The sequence below is a fragment of the Cucumis melo genome, chromosome 1 (assembly GCF_025177605.1).
Source record: "Cucumis melo cultivar AY chromosome 1, USDA_Cmelo_AY_1.0, whole genome shotgun sequence".
NCBI lineage: Eukaryota > Viridiplantae > Streptophyta > Magnoliopsida > Cucurbitales > Cucurbitaceae > Cucumis > Cucumis melo.
Genome location: NC_066857.1, coordinates 25749393 through 25762232, shown reverse-complemented (window position 1 = coordinate 25762232; position 12840 = coordinate 25749393). Strand labels below are relative to the sequence as shown.

Here is a 12840-nt window from a genome sequence, read left to right as displayed (position 1 = left end):
ATGGTACCCAATCTCTGGCACGTTTCCGAACACGTGCAACATAAGCTCCCGTAGGAACGAAAATCTGGTCTTCGGTGTCCCGGGGGAGCACCTAGGACATACTGGTCTGTAGTGAACCCAGGGGAAGCACTAAGACAATCGGGCTGCGAGAATCCCATCGAATCACTCGAATCATATCTATATCCATGCTAGATTGGCGTCCCGTCGGACTACGCAGTCCTAAATAGGTGGTGATCCCGAAGGACACCCATGCAGGTACGACTCTAATAGGCTAAGCTAACAGGTACCCTAACCATAGCATACATATACATAACATCATCATGTAATCATATCAGTCTAATCATCATCTCACATCTCATCACAATATCCAACATACAGTCACAATAAGCCACGTCATCACATTACCATGCCATCATATAAAACCACATCATCAGTCACATCATGCTCTCATTAATTTACATGTGTTATACAGTCTAGTCCTTAACATGCATAACTGGAGGTGTATGCGGTCTCATGGTTCTAGTCATAGAGCTAGTAGTAGAAATCTCTTACCTGGAGATTTGCTCGACGAGTCCTAACAGCAAGAAAAGTGTGCTTTTCGAGCAGCGAGACCCTAAATGGTTAGGAACAACAATTAATAACCTATCCTTCGTGGAAAAGAAGTCCAAGAGTCGTTCGAAGCAACTTACCCAAGATCAAGGTTGCAATAGTTCGATTTAAGTCGAGAAATCCCCCGCTCCAACTCCAAATGGTCCAACCGGCCCTTTCAGAAAAATAATTTCATTTAATCCAAAATTAAATTATTTAAAACCAAAATTATTCTTGGTTGGATATGCTAAAAAACCCAACCAACTTACCAAAAACTTACCACTAACACTTGGGGAAAGGACAAAAAATTAGGTGGCTCAAAAGGGCTTGGCGGCTCGGCTGGACAAGCAAGGATCGGCTCGACTTGAAGAAGGCGTCGGCTCGGCTTGGGCAGAAGGTGCGACTCACGCGGGCGTGCGGCTCACGCGGGCGTGCAGCTCACGCTTGCGTGCGGCTCGGCTAGTGATGAAGGTGCGACGTGCGTGCGGTTCGGTGTGGAGAAGGGTGTCTCGCGTCGCGGGTCGGGTCGTCCACACACGATGATGGAGGCACGGGCGCACAGGTCGCGATTCCGGGAATCGAACGGTGGCTTCGACGGCTGGGCTTTTGCGGTGCTCGGCGATGGCTTGCAGGCGGGGGATTTCGGCTAGCAAGACGCGAGTCGGCTTTCGATCCGCGAAGGCGGCGGCTGGAGAGTGCGGCGAGTGGCTGGGCTGCGCGGCTTCCCAACCCTCGACTCGGACGCGACGGTTGGTGGAGAAACTTCGGCGACGCGGCGGCTGCGGTCGGCGGCAGGGGCGGCGGCGCGGTGATTTTTAGGGTTAGCTTCCCTTTTCCTCCCTTTTTTTGAAGAAGATGATGGGTTTTTTTTTATGGTGCACGGGTCCCTAGGCCCCATTTAAACACCAATTAACCCCACATTCTCTCTCCTCCTCCAAATCTCACCAAACTTCCCCTTTTCTCTCCTTTTACTTAATTTTTCTTTCTTTTCTCAATTAAATCATCACACCTCTCTCCTCAACCAACCAACCAAGCCTATTTATTTAAAAACAAATGTTTTATCACCCAAATAAAATAATTAAGTCCTCAACTTAATTAATTTAGCAAATCAAAGTATCACTAGTAAAGTTTCCTCAAAAGAATTCAAAATTTCCATAACCACGCTTAAGATAATAAAATGAAGAAAAAAATCTAAATTTATTGGAGCGTTACACCTTTGGATCGATTACTTTCTTTACCTGTTAGTTTTGAATTACAACTTTACACCTATCGCTTTACCATCTTGTCACACCATGCAGTCAAATCTAAGTTCGATACATAAGCCAACAGTCAACTCAAGATTAGACATTTCCTCGAGACGCTAATCTTATCTTCTCGAGAAGCTAAACTCTTTCTCGCCTTTTCTTTCTTGAAAAACTAAACTCTTTTTCCTGCCTTCTTCCTTGCCTTTTCTTTCTCGCGACAGACCACAATTACCCACTTCTTTTTTTTTACTTTGCTTTGTGTTACTTCACCAGATCGCCCAACTCTTCTTACCATAGAACTCCTTTGTCGTGACAACTCTCCCTTCATCGCCTTCTCTTAAACATGACTTCCTTCATTTCCTTTGAACTTTATCTTTAGAATACTCATTCCTTTCATTTTAGAAGGATCATCCCACTCCCTGGTGCCTCTCTTCTTCAACATGACTCTTTATTTTGGATTTGGGCATCATAGAAGATGTGGAAGAAGGAATACTACTACATATGGTGAAGGATTATAAAACTCATCATTTCACCGGCTTCTTTAAGGGATGGCCTCCTCTGTATATATGTTCATGGTGGAGTTTGTCTTTTATAGGCATACTTCAGGTAGGAAATTAATTGCACTATGTTGCACGTTTGTCCTTGCTATGTTGCATATTTGTCCTTGCCTACAAATGTCAACGTAGAAAGTACCCGTTTCTTGTTACATCAGCTCCAACTACCACTCTTGTTTTCTAGTGAATCATCTAGCGTAATGATGTACTGGCATCTCATCTTACCACTTTTCCGGCAGCTTCTTCTTTTTGAGTTCTCGCACGAGATTCTTGCAATTCACTTCATTTCTTCTTTTTGCTGCCCAGCGTGTGAAAACACCTAAAAGCACAGTTAATCAGGCATTATGACTTATGTAAGGTGCATTCTCTTAATATTATAAATTTACAGTAAAAGTTACACGTTTTGATCCTTTATCTCGCATTTTGCTTCGATTATTTTACCTAAAAAGCTACAATAACTTGTATTTCTACAAGTTATTAGCTGCCACAAGCTTAAGGTGCTAAAGGTGAAGTCGTGTGTGAAGATCTTAAACATACTTAGATGGAGAAAGGATAAAACCAAAGGGTGTTTGATGAACCTGTATACGAAGAAAATTGTGAAGCTGTCCAAGGTTCTTCAAAGCAAATAAGGATTGTAAGTTAGTGGTGACAACATTCATAAAAGAAGAATTCAAAGTAGTGAGAACTTGATCGTCCACATAAATCTATGGAAAAATGGTTCCACGATCAGAGTGATATATAAATAAAAACATATCAACTTGGGGCAGGTTGAAAGTTTCAGTTAAGGAGGGCGGAGCAAAGGGCATCATACCATGCACGAGGTGCTTGTTTAAAACCATATAATGCGTTATTTAGTTTGCAAACATAGTGAGGATGATGTGGATCAACATACCCTTAAGGTTGAGCCATAAAGACATCTTTGAAGAATGTGTCATGAAGGAAAGTATTACTTACAACAAGTTGCTTCAAGGACCACTTCCATGTGACAACCAAGGTGAGAATAACTAGATGGATGAAGGCTTGATCATCGAACTAAAGATTTCACCATAGTCGAGGCCTGGTTTTTTAAGATAACCTTTAGCCACCAAACAACCCTTATAATGTTGAACCTAGCCATGAGCATTCCTTTTTATTTTATAGATCCATTTAGTTCCCACTAGGTGTTAGGAAGACTCAAAGGGACCAATTTCCAAGTGTGAGTGCGTTGAAGGGCTTGAAATTCTTCGTCCATAGCTTTATGGCAAGTGGGACATGTAATTGCCGTAGAAAAGGTATTTGGCTCAATACAGGACCAATCTATTTGGAGGTGGGCAGTGGCTAAACCAATGAAGGGGTGTTTAGGCTTGAAAGTGCTAGATTTGGCATTGGTAGTCATGGTGTGGGTGTTAGTGAACAGGGGAGGCAAGACAGTAGTGTGTTTGTGATTAGGAGGAGAATAAAATGAAATATGTGAAGTGGATGAGTTAGAGGGAAGGGAAGTTTGAGGAGAGAAAGGAGATGAGGGGAAACCAATAGGTGTATATGAAGGTAGTAATTGAAGACAGTGGTGAGGAGGATGGAGAGTTAGGTAGGTTGTTTGTGGAGGTGGAGATGGTAGTAGGGACATTAATGGGCATGAGAAGCCAAGAGGAGACAGATTTTGAAGGCATTGAGACGCTCTCTATCTTTTATTGGGAATAATTCTGTGTAGGCAAAGTTATCCTGATTAAAGTAGACATGACGAGAGATAAAAAATTTGCCCTATTTACTCAAGCACTAGTACCCCTTATGATACAAGCTATACCCATGGAACACTAACATTTTAGTGTGAAATGTAAATTTCTACTGTTTGTTTGGACGTAGACACAAATAACAAGCAGTACCGAACACACAGGTCTTTTTAATTTGGGTGTCTATCATTTATAAGAAAATAGGGTGAGGTACCTTTGAGAATAAGAGTTGGCATCCTATTGATGAGATATAATACTGTGTGGAAGGCTTCCCACCAATAGGTCAAGGCATTATATCCTCGCTTAGGCAAGAAGTGCAAGGCCTTTTTCAACTACATGATGATGCTTTCATTCAATTTGACCATTCTGAATTGATGTGTAGGGACAAGACGACTGTATCTCTATACTATGGTCCTTGGCATATGGCAGAAGAGGCTTGAACTCACCTTCAATGTATCACCTCACTTTCTTATTTATTTTCAACTAGTGTTATGAGCTATTTGAAGGTTGTAAAAACTTCACTTTTAGACCTTAAGGAATAGATCCATGTATACAAGAAAGCAAGAGTTATGACAAAAGCAACAAAACAATTATCCTTTCACTTTCGGCTTGAAGTCTTCACGACAAATGTTATGACGTGTAGACTTGATTTTGAGCTTCTTTATTTACGCAAACTGAGGCATCATTTACATCCTCCAATCGGTACAAACCATATTCAAGCTGATCTACTAGGCACAGTTCCTTGGATTTCCTCCTTTACATAACAAAACATATTATGAAACTCAACAGTCACATCATTATCTTAAGTAAGTTTAGATACGCTAAGCAATTGTTTTTTTCATTAGGGGCACTTCAAGAACATTCTTAAGAAGCAATGAGCCATTCATAGTTTGAACATAATTAAAGCCAACATCAGTAATAGCTACCTTAGTACCTGTGTCATGCCCCACCCCAAATGTCACTCCATAAAATCAGATGGAGGCGTGCCGCCTAGAAATCCATCATATCTCCGTGAGATAACGCATGAACGTCTAGTAAGTGGAGCGACTCTTTCACTGGTCTTTTCACAAAGCTCCTTCCTTGAGCCTTAGAGACTTTCAAAACTCTTTGTTGCAAAAAATAACTGTTCAACTTAGCTTCGACACCTAGCTCTTATCACTTAAGCTCAACTACTTGTTAGCAATAAGCATAAGGATAAACACAATATATTAATAAATTAAAACTCCTCTCTTTATTAACTTAACACTTTTACAAAGTTCATAAATTACAAATACAACTCTTAAACTTTGCTTCGCATAAAATAAAACCAAGTATGATCTTCGCACTGTCTTTCTTCTTCCACCAAGGCCTTTCTCTTCGCGCCAAGGTGGTTAGGATTATAAGGCTCATTCTCTTTCTTCATCGCTAAACATTACTCCTTGTGGTGGGGTACCTAGAGGTGTAAAGGTATCACTTACCTCGATCGCCCAACCTCCCAACTTTGCGAATAGCGTTTAGGGATTCCTTTTCCTAACTCAGCTCTTTAGCTCTCTTGCTTCCCAGGTTTGGTCGCACCAACCTAGGTGTTTCACTCGGCTTCCTTCTAAATTAAGTCATTTACGCTAAGGAGCAATGCACTTTCCAACCGGCTCCTTAGATGCGAGATAAGATGATGCAGCTATCATGCCGCATAAGGCTATAGAGAAACTCTGCCTTACCTCCTTAACTAGGCTACAATACCTGATATCCATCCTTCGCTTGGCTTCAATGCCCGACAATCTGAAGAGGAAAAAACTTAAAATGTAAGTCAAACGGACTTAGTGAGTGATGAGTTTGAGAAAACCTTTTTGGGGAAAACATAGCAGAATCAACAATAATAAGGTCAGACCGTAACATATAAATCTCATTGGATCAAGCCACAAACAATTCAACCATCAGTACAATAAGCACCACAGCACCGCAAGCTTAGATCAACTCGCAAATCATGCTCATCTCTGAGACCTTAGATTCTCTCCTCACCTAGACCTAGGATTCACACTCAACCAACATCACGCGAGTTACCTAGGATTTCTACCAGTTCCTCGTCACATTCAATCTTTCTTAGACCTGAGACTCACATTCTATCAATGTCTCATCACAACATCATGCAAGTTACCTAGGATTTCCACCAGCGTCTTGTAATAGATCATACCATACCGAGGCTATCTAGTGTAGACTTAAACTTTATGTAGAGACATAAACGTGGATCAAGTTCGAGTATATAGCTCAAGTGGTCTATAGTGTATGAATAAAGTTGGGAGCCTTATTTTAGGAATACTATGGATACGACGTCCTTTGTAGTTAGTACAAACGATGTGGTCCTAAATCATTCATGTAGTGATATTGAAATGGGGGTATCCTATGTAAAGAGTTTACATAAGACTGGAACCAAGAAATATTCACTTTTAAGTTATAACACTGTTGATTGTATAAAACTAACTATTTTAATTTTTTATGACCTAGGTAACTTAATCTTAATCCTGAGCTACCTATGAACTTCTGTTTAAAAAGAATTATTCTTAGACCGAGTGAATGGCCAAAGACAAAGGGTGCAAGACAGAATTCACTCATACCCGTTTTAAGGTTAGTAGATAGGTTGTTATCTTAAGGACTGAATCCAAGTCTTGAACAAGGGGCCCGACCCTCTCATTGGCCCAAGGGAGATTTGATTTATAGATTGGATCTAAAACCAATTGTTCAATAGTGGATCGGTGGCACTTAAGGAACAAGATGTAATCTCAAGGGTAAAACGGTATTATGGCCTAGTCGAGATTACCAACAACCTGTGAATGATTAATTTACTGATCATGGTTATATCAGATAGACAAAAATATATCTATAGTGAGGGGAGTGCAACTACGGGACTTTAGTGGAATGATCTGTTAGTTAACACTAGAAGAAACATGGCCTTTAATGTTGGTTGGAAAAAATGAAAACGTATCTTTAATGTCGCTTTTTAAAACGCGGATGTTTAATGTCGGTTTTAAACCAACATCAAAGAGGGAGCTTTAATGTCGGTTTAAAACCAACATTAAAGCTATGGTTAATTTTTTTTTTTTGTAAAATTAAGTGGACATTAAACCTCATTTACTTCTCACATCTCACGATTTCTTCTCATCTCTCATTTTACTCTCTCACGCCTTTCTTCCCTCTCTTCCCAATCTCACTTTAAGGTTAAGGGTCAAACCATCGCCGTCGAGTCGTCCACCGTTGCGCCTTCGTTTGATTTTTCATCTTATCTGCTGTTTCATCTCATCACCGCCCGCCACCTCACCCAAATCTCTTTGTTCCTCGTCGTTAAGATCTCGATTTTGATTCTCCAAAACAGGTATTTTTTCTATCTCAGTTAATTAATTCAAACCTCATTTCTCTATTTTGAATAGAAAGAAACGAACAATATGCTTAACTTTAGTTGATTCTTGAGTGAAACTAAACCGTCAAAGTAGGAAAATTATGGTGGCTATTAAGAAGAAACTTGTATTTTTTTATTTAATTCATTAGAGTTCCAGGGGATAAGTTCATGTGAAAATTCACATTTTCAATCATCTGCCAAAGCACTCTGTTTCTTTTACGGCGTGTGGTTTCAGCACTCTTGCTGTGTTTAAATCCAGAACTAAAGCCCCACTAAAAAGGGTAATCAATTTACTTTTTATTGTTATTATTATTATTTTTAATCAATAAAATGGAATTAGAATCGATGGATTTTGATATTGTTTTAGGTTGAGAAGCCAAAGCAGAGGGTTGAAGATGAAATTTTTGGGACTTTTGGTGGCATTGGTTTTACTAAGCAAAATGAACTCTTCGTCGGTCGTGTTGCCATGATCGGCTTTGCTGTAAGATTTATGGATCTATATGTTTATTATTAAATATAATTTTATTTTATTTATTTTATTTATTTTTGGTAAAATTGGTAGCTATATTTCAAAATCTTTACTTCTAAAATCATATAATATTCTTATGACATTTTTACCATTAAGAAACAGAAACTTGCCACTGAGAATCAGAGGCTTGCTGCTACACATGGAATCTTGCGGCAAGAGCTTGCTCACTTGGGCCATAGTAGTAGTGTTACTTCATTGAGTAGTGTTAAGAAGTTGTAGCAGTCAAGTTGTTTTTTTTACTGCTACATTTTTACTTTGCATGTTTTACATGTTTTTTTGTGTGTGTGAATCTTATACTATTTCTTGGATAATATTTCTAAAGGTTAAACATGGAGAAAGAAGAGCTTAAAGTGAAGCTCAAATTGTTGCAGAAGGTGTTTGAAAGAATGTCTCAATGATATATCAATTTAGTTCAGCAAGTTAATAAACATTTTACATGGAAATGGATTGATATCATTGATTTGCATTCTTTTAGTTTGAATCTGTACCATTTGTTTATAAGTACAAAAACTATTATGAACATATGATTTATGGTGATCTATATTGCTTTTAGAGGTTTCTTACAACTATCATTAGAAATTGTATACTAGTGTAGGATTCAATGCTAATTTCTATTTAAAATTAATTAGTTTTGTGAACACTATGTTTAGAGCCACAATCTCCCAAGTTTTACTTACTATGTTTCTTTTTTTCTTTTTCTTTTTTTGTCACTGATTGAGTGTGTTACTCATGTTATTAATCTTTAAAGCTTTATGTTTTTCATCAGTTAGGTGGTGAAGTTTTTTATTTCACATTTGTCTCTCCTTTTAGTTTTATTTACTTTGTAGGGTTTGAAACTTTGGGGGTTTTTGCTGAAGGGGTTGTTTTAGCTAACTGGATTTTGTATTTAACTCTTGGATTTAAAGTAGTTGAAATGTGAAGTACAGTAGACTTTTTCCCCTCTTTATATTTGTAGTATGAGCGAACAAATTGAACGGATTAATGTGGGCTAGGGTGAGTTGGGTTTTGGGAGATTAGTGAAATAGTTTAAATTAGTTTGAGCAAGCTATTAGAAGTTTTATTTGGTGAGCCTTTGTATACTTTAATTTTTGGTTGAGTTTCACTATAATGTCATGCTTTATCTACATGTCTTTATCTTGTATCCGTACTTGGTTCAAGTTCTTTTTTCATTATCAAAATCATTGTCCATTTGTGGTGCCTGTAGGATTTGGCATTTGATTTGTCTCTTTTTTCACTTTTTGGGAGATAAACATCTACAACTTATCCTCTATCAATACTTGGTTCTTGTTTATTTTTTTCAATTGTAAAAATTATTGTATGTTGTGTCTATAGGATTTGGCATTTGATTTATCTCTTTTTGCATTTGTGGGAGACAACATCTACAACATTGGAGAGCTTCTAGGACATCCTATTGTAAGAAGTTTCATCCTAGTATGTCAGCTTTCTCAAAGATATCATATTTGGATTACATTTAAAATGTTGAAAAATCTTCCCCTTTTAAATTACTATACTTCACTTGCACTCAAGTTCTGGTTTTACTCTAAATTTGAACATAGTTAAGAGGCATCTGTATTTCTTCTTAAGTTTATAGCTATTATTTCTTCTCACAACAATCTTTCAATTTTCTTTTCTTTTTGCTTTTCAATTTTTTTAAAGATTTTACAAATGAAAGGATAAAGTTCTTTTTTTTTAAACTCTTGGACTCATATGTAGGTTTTGGATCTGAGAAGCTGGGCTTGGACAAAACTTGAGGCTAAGACCCAGTCTCCGGAATCACCTCCTGAAAAGCTAACTCCCTATGCTGGTCATTCATTTCCAAGTCTTTTAAGAATTTTAAGGTTCTTGTGTTGATGACTTGTGAAGGGTTCAGTACTGATGGGCTTGCGGCCATTGCTGCTAATTGCAGGTTTGTGGATTTCGGGTTTGCTTGTTTTTATTTTATTTGGGTTTAAGGGTTTTTTCGTTCGTTAAGCAACTTGTTAAAGGATGTTGAAGTGAACATTGTGAATGAGAAAGAGCTTGAAGTTTTGAGTCAGTTGAATCCTTTGTTGTTTGTTGTTTGTTTTTGTATTTCAGGTTTTCTCTTGTTTGCATTCTCTCATGTTTTGGCTCAATTTCACTTGTCATTAAGAAAAGTGTTTTTTCTGATGTCATTTTCGGTGAGATGAACTACTATCGTTGGAATGAGCTGAGCTCAAGTTAAGCTCACTGGGAATGATGGGTTTTTCTATTCGTAGTAGGCCTGGGATGGCTTCAACGAGTAGATTTAGTCGTTTTACCTTTTCGTTCTTTCCATTTTTATGGGGATCGAGTTGGGGTGGGGTTTTGGAGGAAAATTTGTTGCTTTCTTCCTGTTTTGGAACCATTAATCTGGTTCACTTCTCCGTTCTTTTTACCACTTCATGACCCTATATGATTTTGGTATCCAGTTATGGTTATCAGTGTTATAAATCTGAACAAGTTTTCTTTTGGCATCCTTGAACTTAAATTCTACTTTGGACTTTCGATTTTTCTATTCTTGAAGATTTGAGTCTAATAATTTGATAGTTTAGTTGGTTTCTATGTGCTGAAGTCTCGAATTTGGCTGCATTGTCTGTTTACAATCGTTTTAATGAATCTTTGAGCTTAATTTATGTAGAATTTGAAAATCAGAATCACATCTATTATTGTGGTTTAGACGTTCCTTGATTCTTAAGAGACTGCTATCTGTGAAGTGATATATTTTGACAATGGTCAATGTTTACACTGGAAAGTTCTTCAATTTATTCCTGTTGTTGCAAAGTGGTTGAGAAAGGTGGCACCTTGGATAAGTTTTTTGGTTTATTTTCCATGTTCTTTTCATCGTTGAAGGGGTGGGTCCTGCTTTTATGTAAATGTGGTTTTCTTTAAGCTTTTAAAGTATCATTGTTTTTACACGGCTAACTGTTGACTGAACCAGGAATTTGAAAGTATTGGACTTACGAGGGAGTGATGTGGAAGATCTGAATGGGCATTGGCTCAGCCATTTTCCTGATACATATACGTCATTGGTATCTCTCAATATTGCTTGTTTGGGGTCTGAGGTGAGTGTATCAGCACTGAAGCGTCTAGTGGACAGGTGTCCAAACTTAAGGACACTGCATCTCAATCGTCCAGTTCCCCTTGATAGGCATGCCAACCTACTTCGTCGTGCCCCTCAGCTGGTTGAGTTTGGTGCTGGATGCTATATGGCTGACTTGAGATCTGAAGTTTTTTCGAGCTTAACTGGGGCATTTACAAGCTGCACAGAATTGAAGAGTCTGTCAGGATTTTGGGATGTTGTCCCTGCATACCTTCCTTTCGTTTATCCAACATGCTCTCGGCTAACATCCTTAAACTTAAGCTATGCTACAATTCATGTGACGATCTTACAAAGCTTATCAGTCAATGTCATAATTTACAGAAGCTTTGGGTATTTCTTATTCTTTATTCTTCTTTTTTTCTCTTGTTAATGATGCATTTCCCTTTGGGCTGGTGTCCATTTTTATCTTCAATCTATACCATGGTCTTAGTTCAAGATGTATCGTAAATGCAGCTGCTGGACTTCATTGAGGATTCTGGCCTTGAAGCTGTTGCAGATAACTCCCTGTGTTGGTCATTCATTGATCAGTGGACATGTATTTATTTTTAACTTTTGCATATGTTTGCTTGTATGTGGTCATATTTTTACTTCCCATTGTGATGTATTAGTCTACCTGTCTCTGTCATAGTCATACTTCCAAACGCGATAGTATTTATTGGGAATGCCATCTTTTTACTTGATATCAATATCAACATTGTTATAATGTCAGATTTCTATCTTGCTATCTTGTTCAAGTTAAGTTTGTTTGCTATTTTATTAGATTGCAGTTGGTTGGATGAATCTATTTTGATGTAGGGATAGTTACAAATAAAGTAATCAACTCAATGCAAAAGAATTTGCAATTATAACAAAATTTAGATCTAGCTAGCCCTTCTTGGAATCTATTAGTATTAGACCATATATCCGTAATAAGAGTTTTGTACTGTTCCTTGATTGAGTTCTATAATGTTTGTTGATTGAGCTCTATAATGTTTGCAAGTTCACTAGTTCTTCGATCTAGCAACGTTCATTCAGCGGTAATTTTTTGTTTTGCTCGAGTGATTTTACCTATATGTTTTGGGATTGTAGTAGATTGGAAGTTGTGTTCTAATAGGTAGGTGTAGGAAATTTTCATGTAACAGCCAACAGGATGCCATATTTATTATTTATTCACAAAGTTCATTTGTTGTTTTTAGTTTGTTGCCATATTTTTCAGTCAGGTTATGGCAAGGAGGAAATACCGCTGGCCCTGGTGTGGTGTTTTTTCTTTTAAAGATTTTTTAAAAAAATCTTGGTGATATGTGGTTTGCTTGCTTTGAACGACCTTTTTTTCTTTTAAATAAGTTGGTTTTTGTTTTTTACATTTTTGTTTTGTTTGTGATATGGGTACTTAGTTACGTAGGTTTCGGTTGCGAGGACTTGCAATTATAACTAGGTCATAACATTGTTACTTATCAATTCAACCATCTTGATGTCTTTTACAGGGAGCTATCACTAAACAAACGACTACAATATAAGAAATGGTTGCAAGTGAGTACAATTAGCCAGACCCTCATCTTTGTGACAAGATCTTGAAGATGAATTTGTGAAGCGTTCTAGTTTGCTATTAGTTGCAGTTTTAGTTATTGCTCTCTCAATATATTCTTTTTTTTTCTTTTTTTTTCCCAAAGGATGATCAGTGTATAATAATTAAGCTTCATAATTTCTTTGTCTTTGGAGCCAAGTTGTATATAAATGTACACATTATTAAGATTTCATTTTGTATAT

General features: G+C 37.7%; 1 protein-coding gene across 1 annotated transcript; it reads left to right on the top strand.

Moving 5' to 3' along the window:
* The first annotated feature begins 9796 nt into the window (after nt 1–9796).
* On the top strand, nt 9797–11564 carry LOC127148501 (protein TRANSPORT INHIBITOR RESPONSE 1-like). Its single transcript, XM_051082420.1, has 3 exons — nt 9797–9900; nt 10933–11424; nt 11525–11564. The coding sequence occupies exons 1-3, from the start codon at nt 9845–9847 to the stop codon at nt 11562–11564; spliced, it is 588 nt and encodes a 195-aa protein (XP_050938377.1). The 5' UTR covers nt 9797–9844.
* The last annotated feature ends 1276 nt before the right edge of the window (nt 11565–12840 follow it).

Excerpts from the sequence above, each read along its gene's own strand:
- LOC127148501 (XM_051082420.1), top strand. The coding sequence starts at position 9,845 with ATGACTTGTGAAGGGTTCAGTACTGATGGGCTTGCGGCCATTGCTGCT. Across the intron at positions 9,901-10,932 it reads GCCATTGCTGCTAATTGCAG|GAATTTGAAAGTATTGGACT; the intron begins GTTTGTGGATTT and ends TGACTGAACCAG. Across the intron at positions 11,425-11,524 it reads ATAATTTACAGAAGCTTTGG|TTCAAGATGTATCGTAAATG; the intron begins GTATTTCTTATT and ends CCATGGTCTTAG.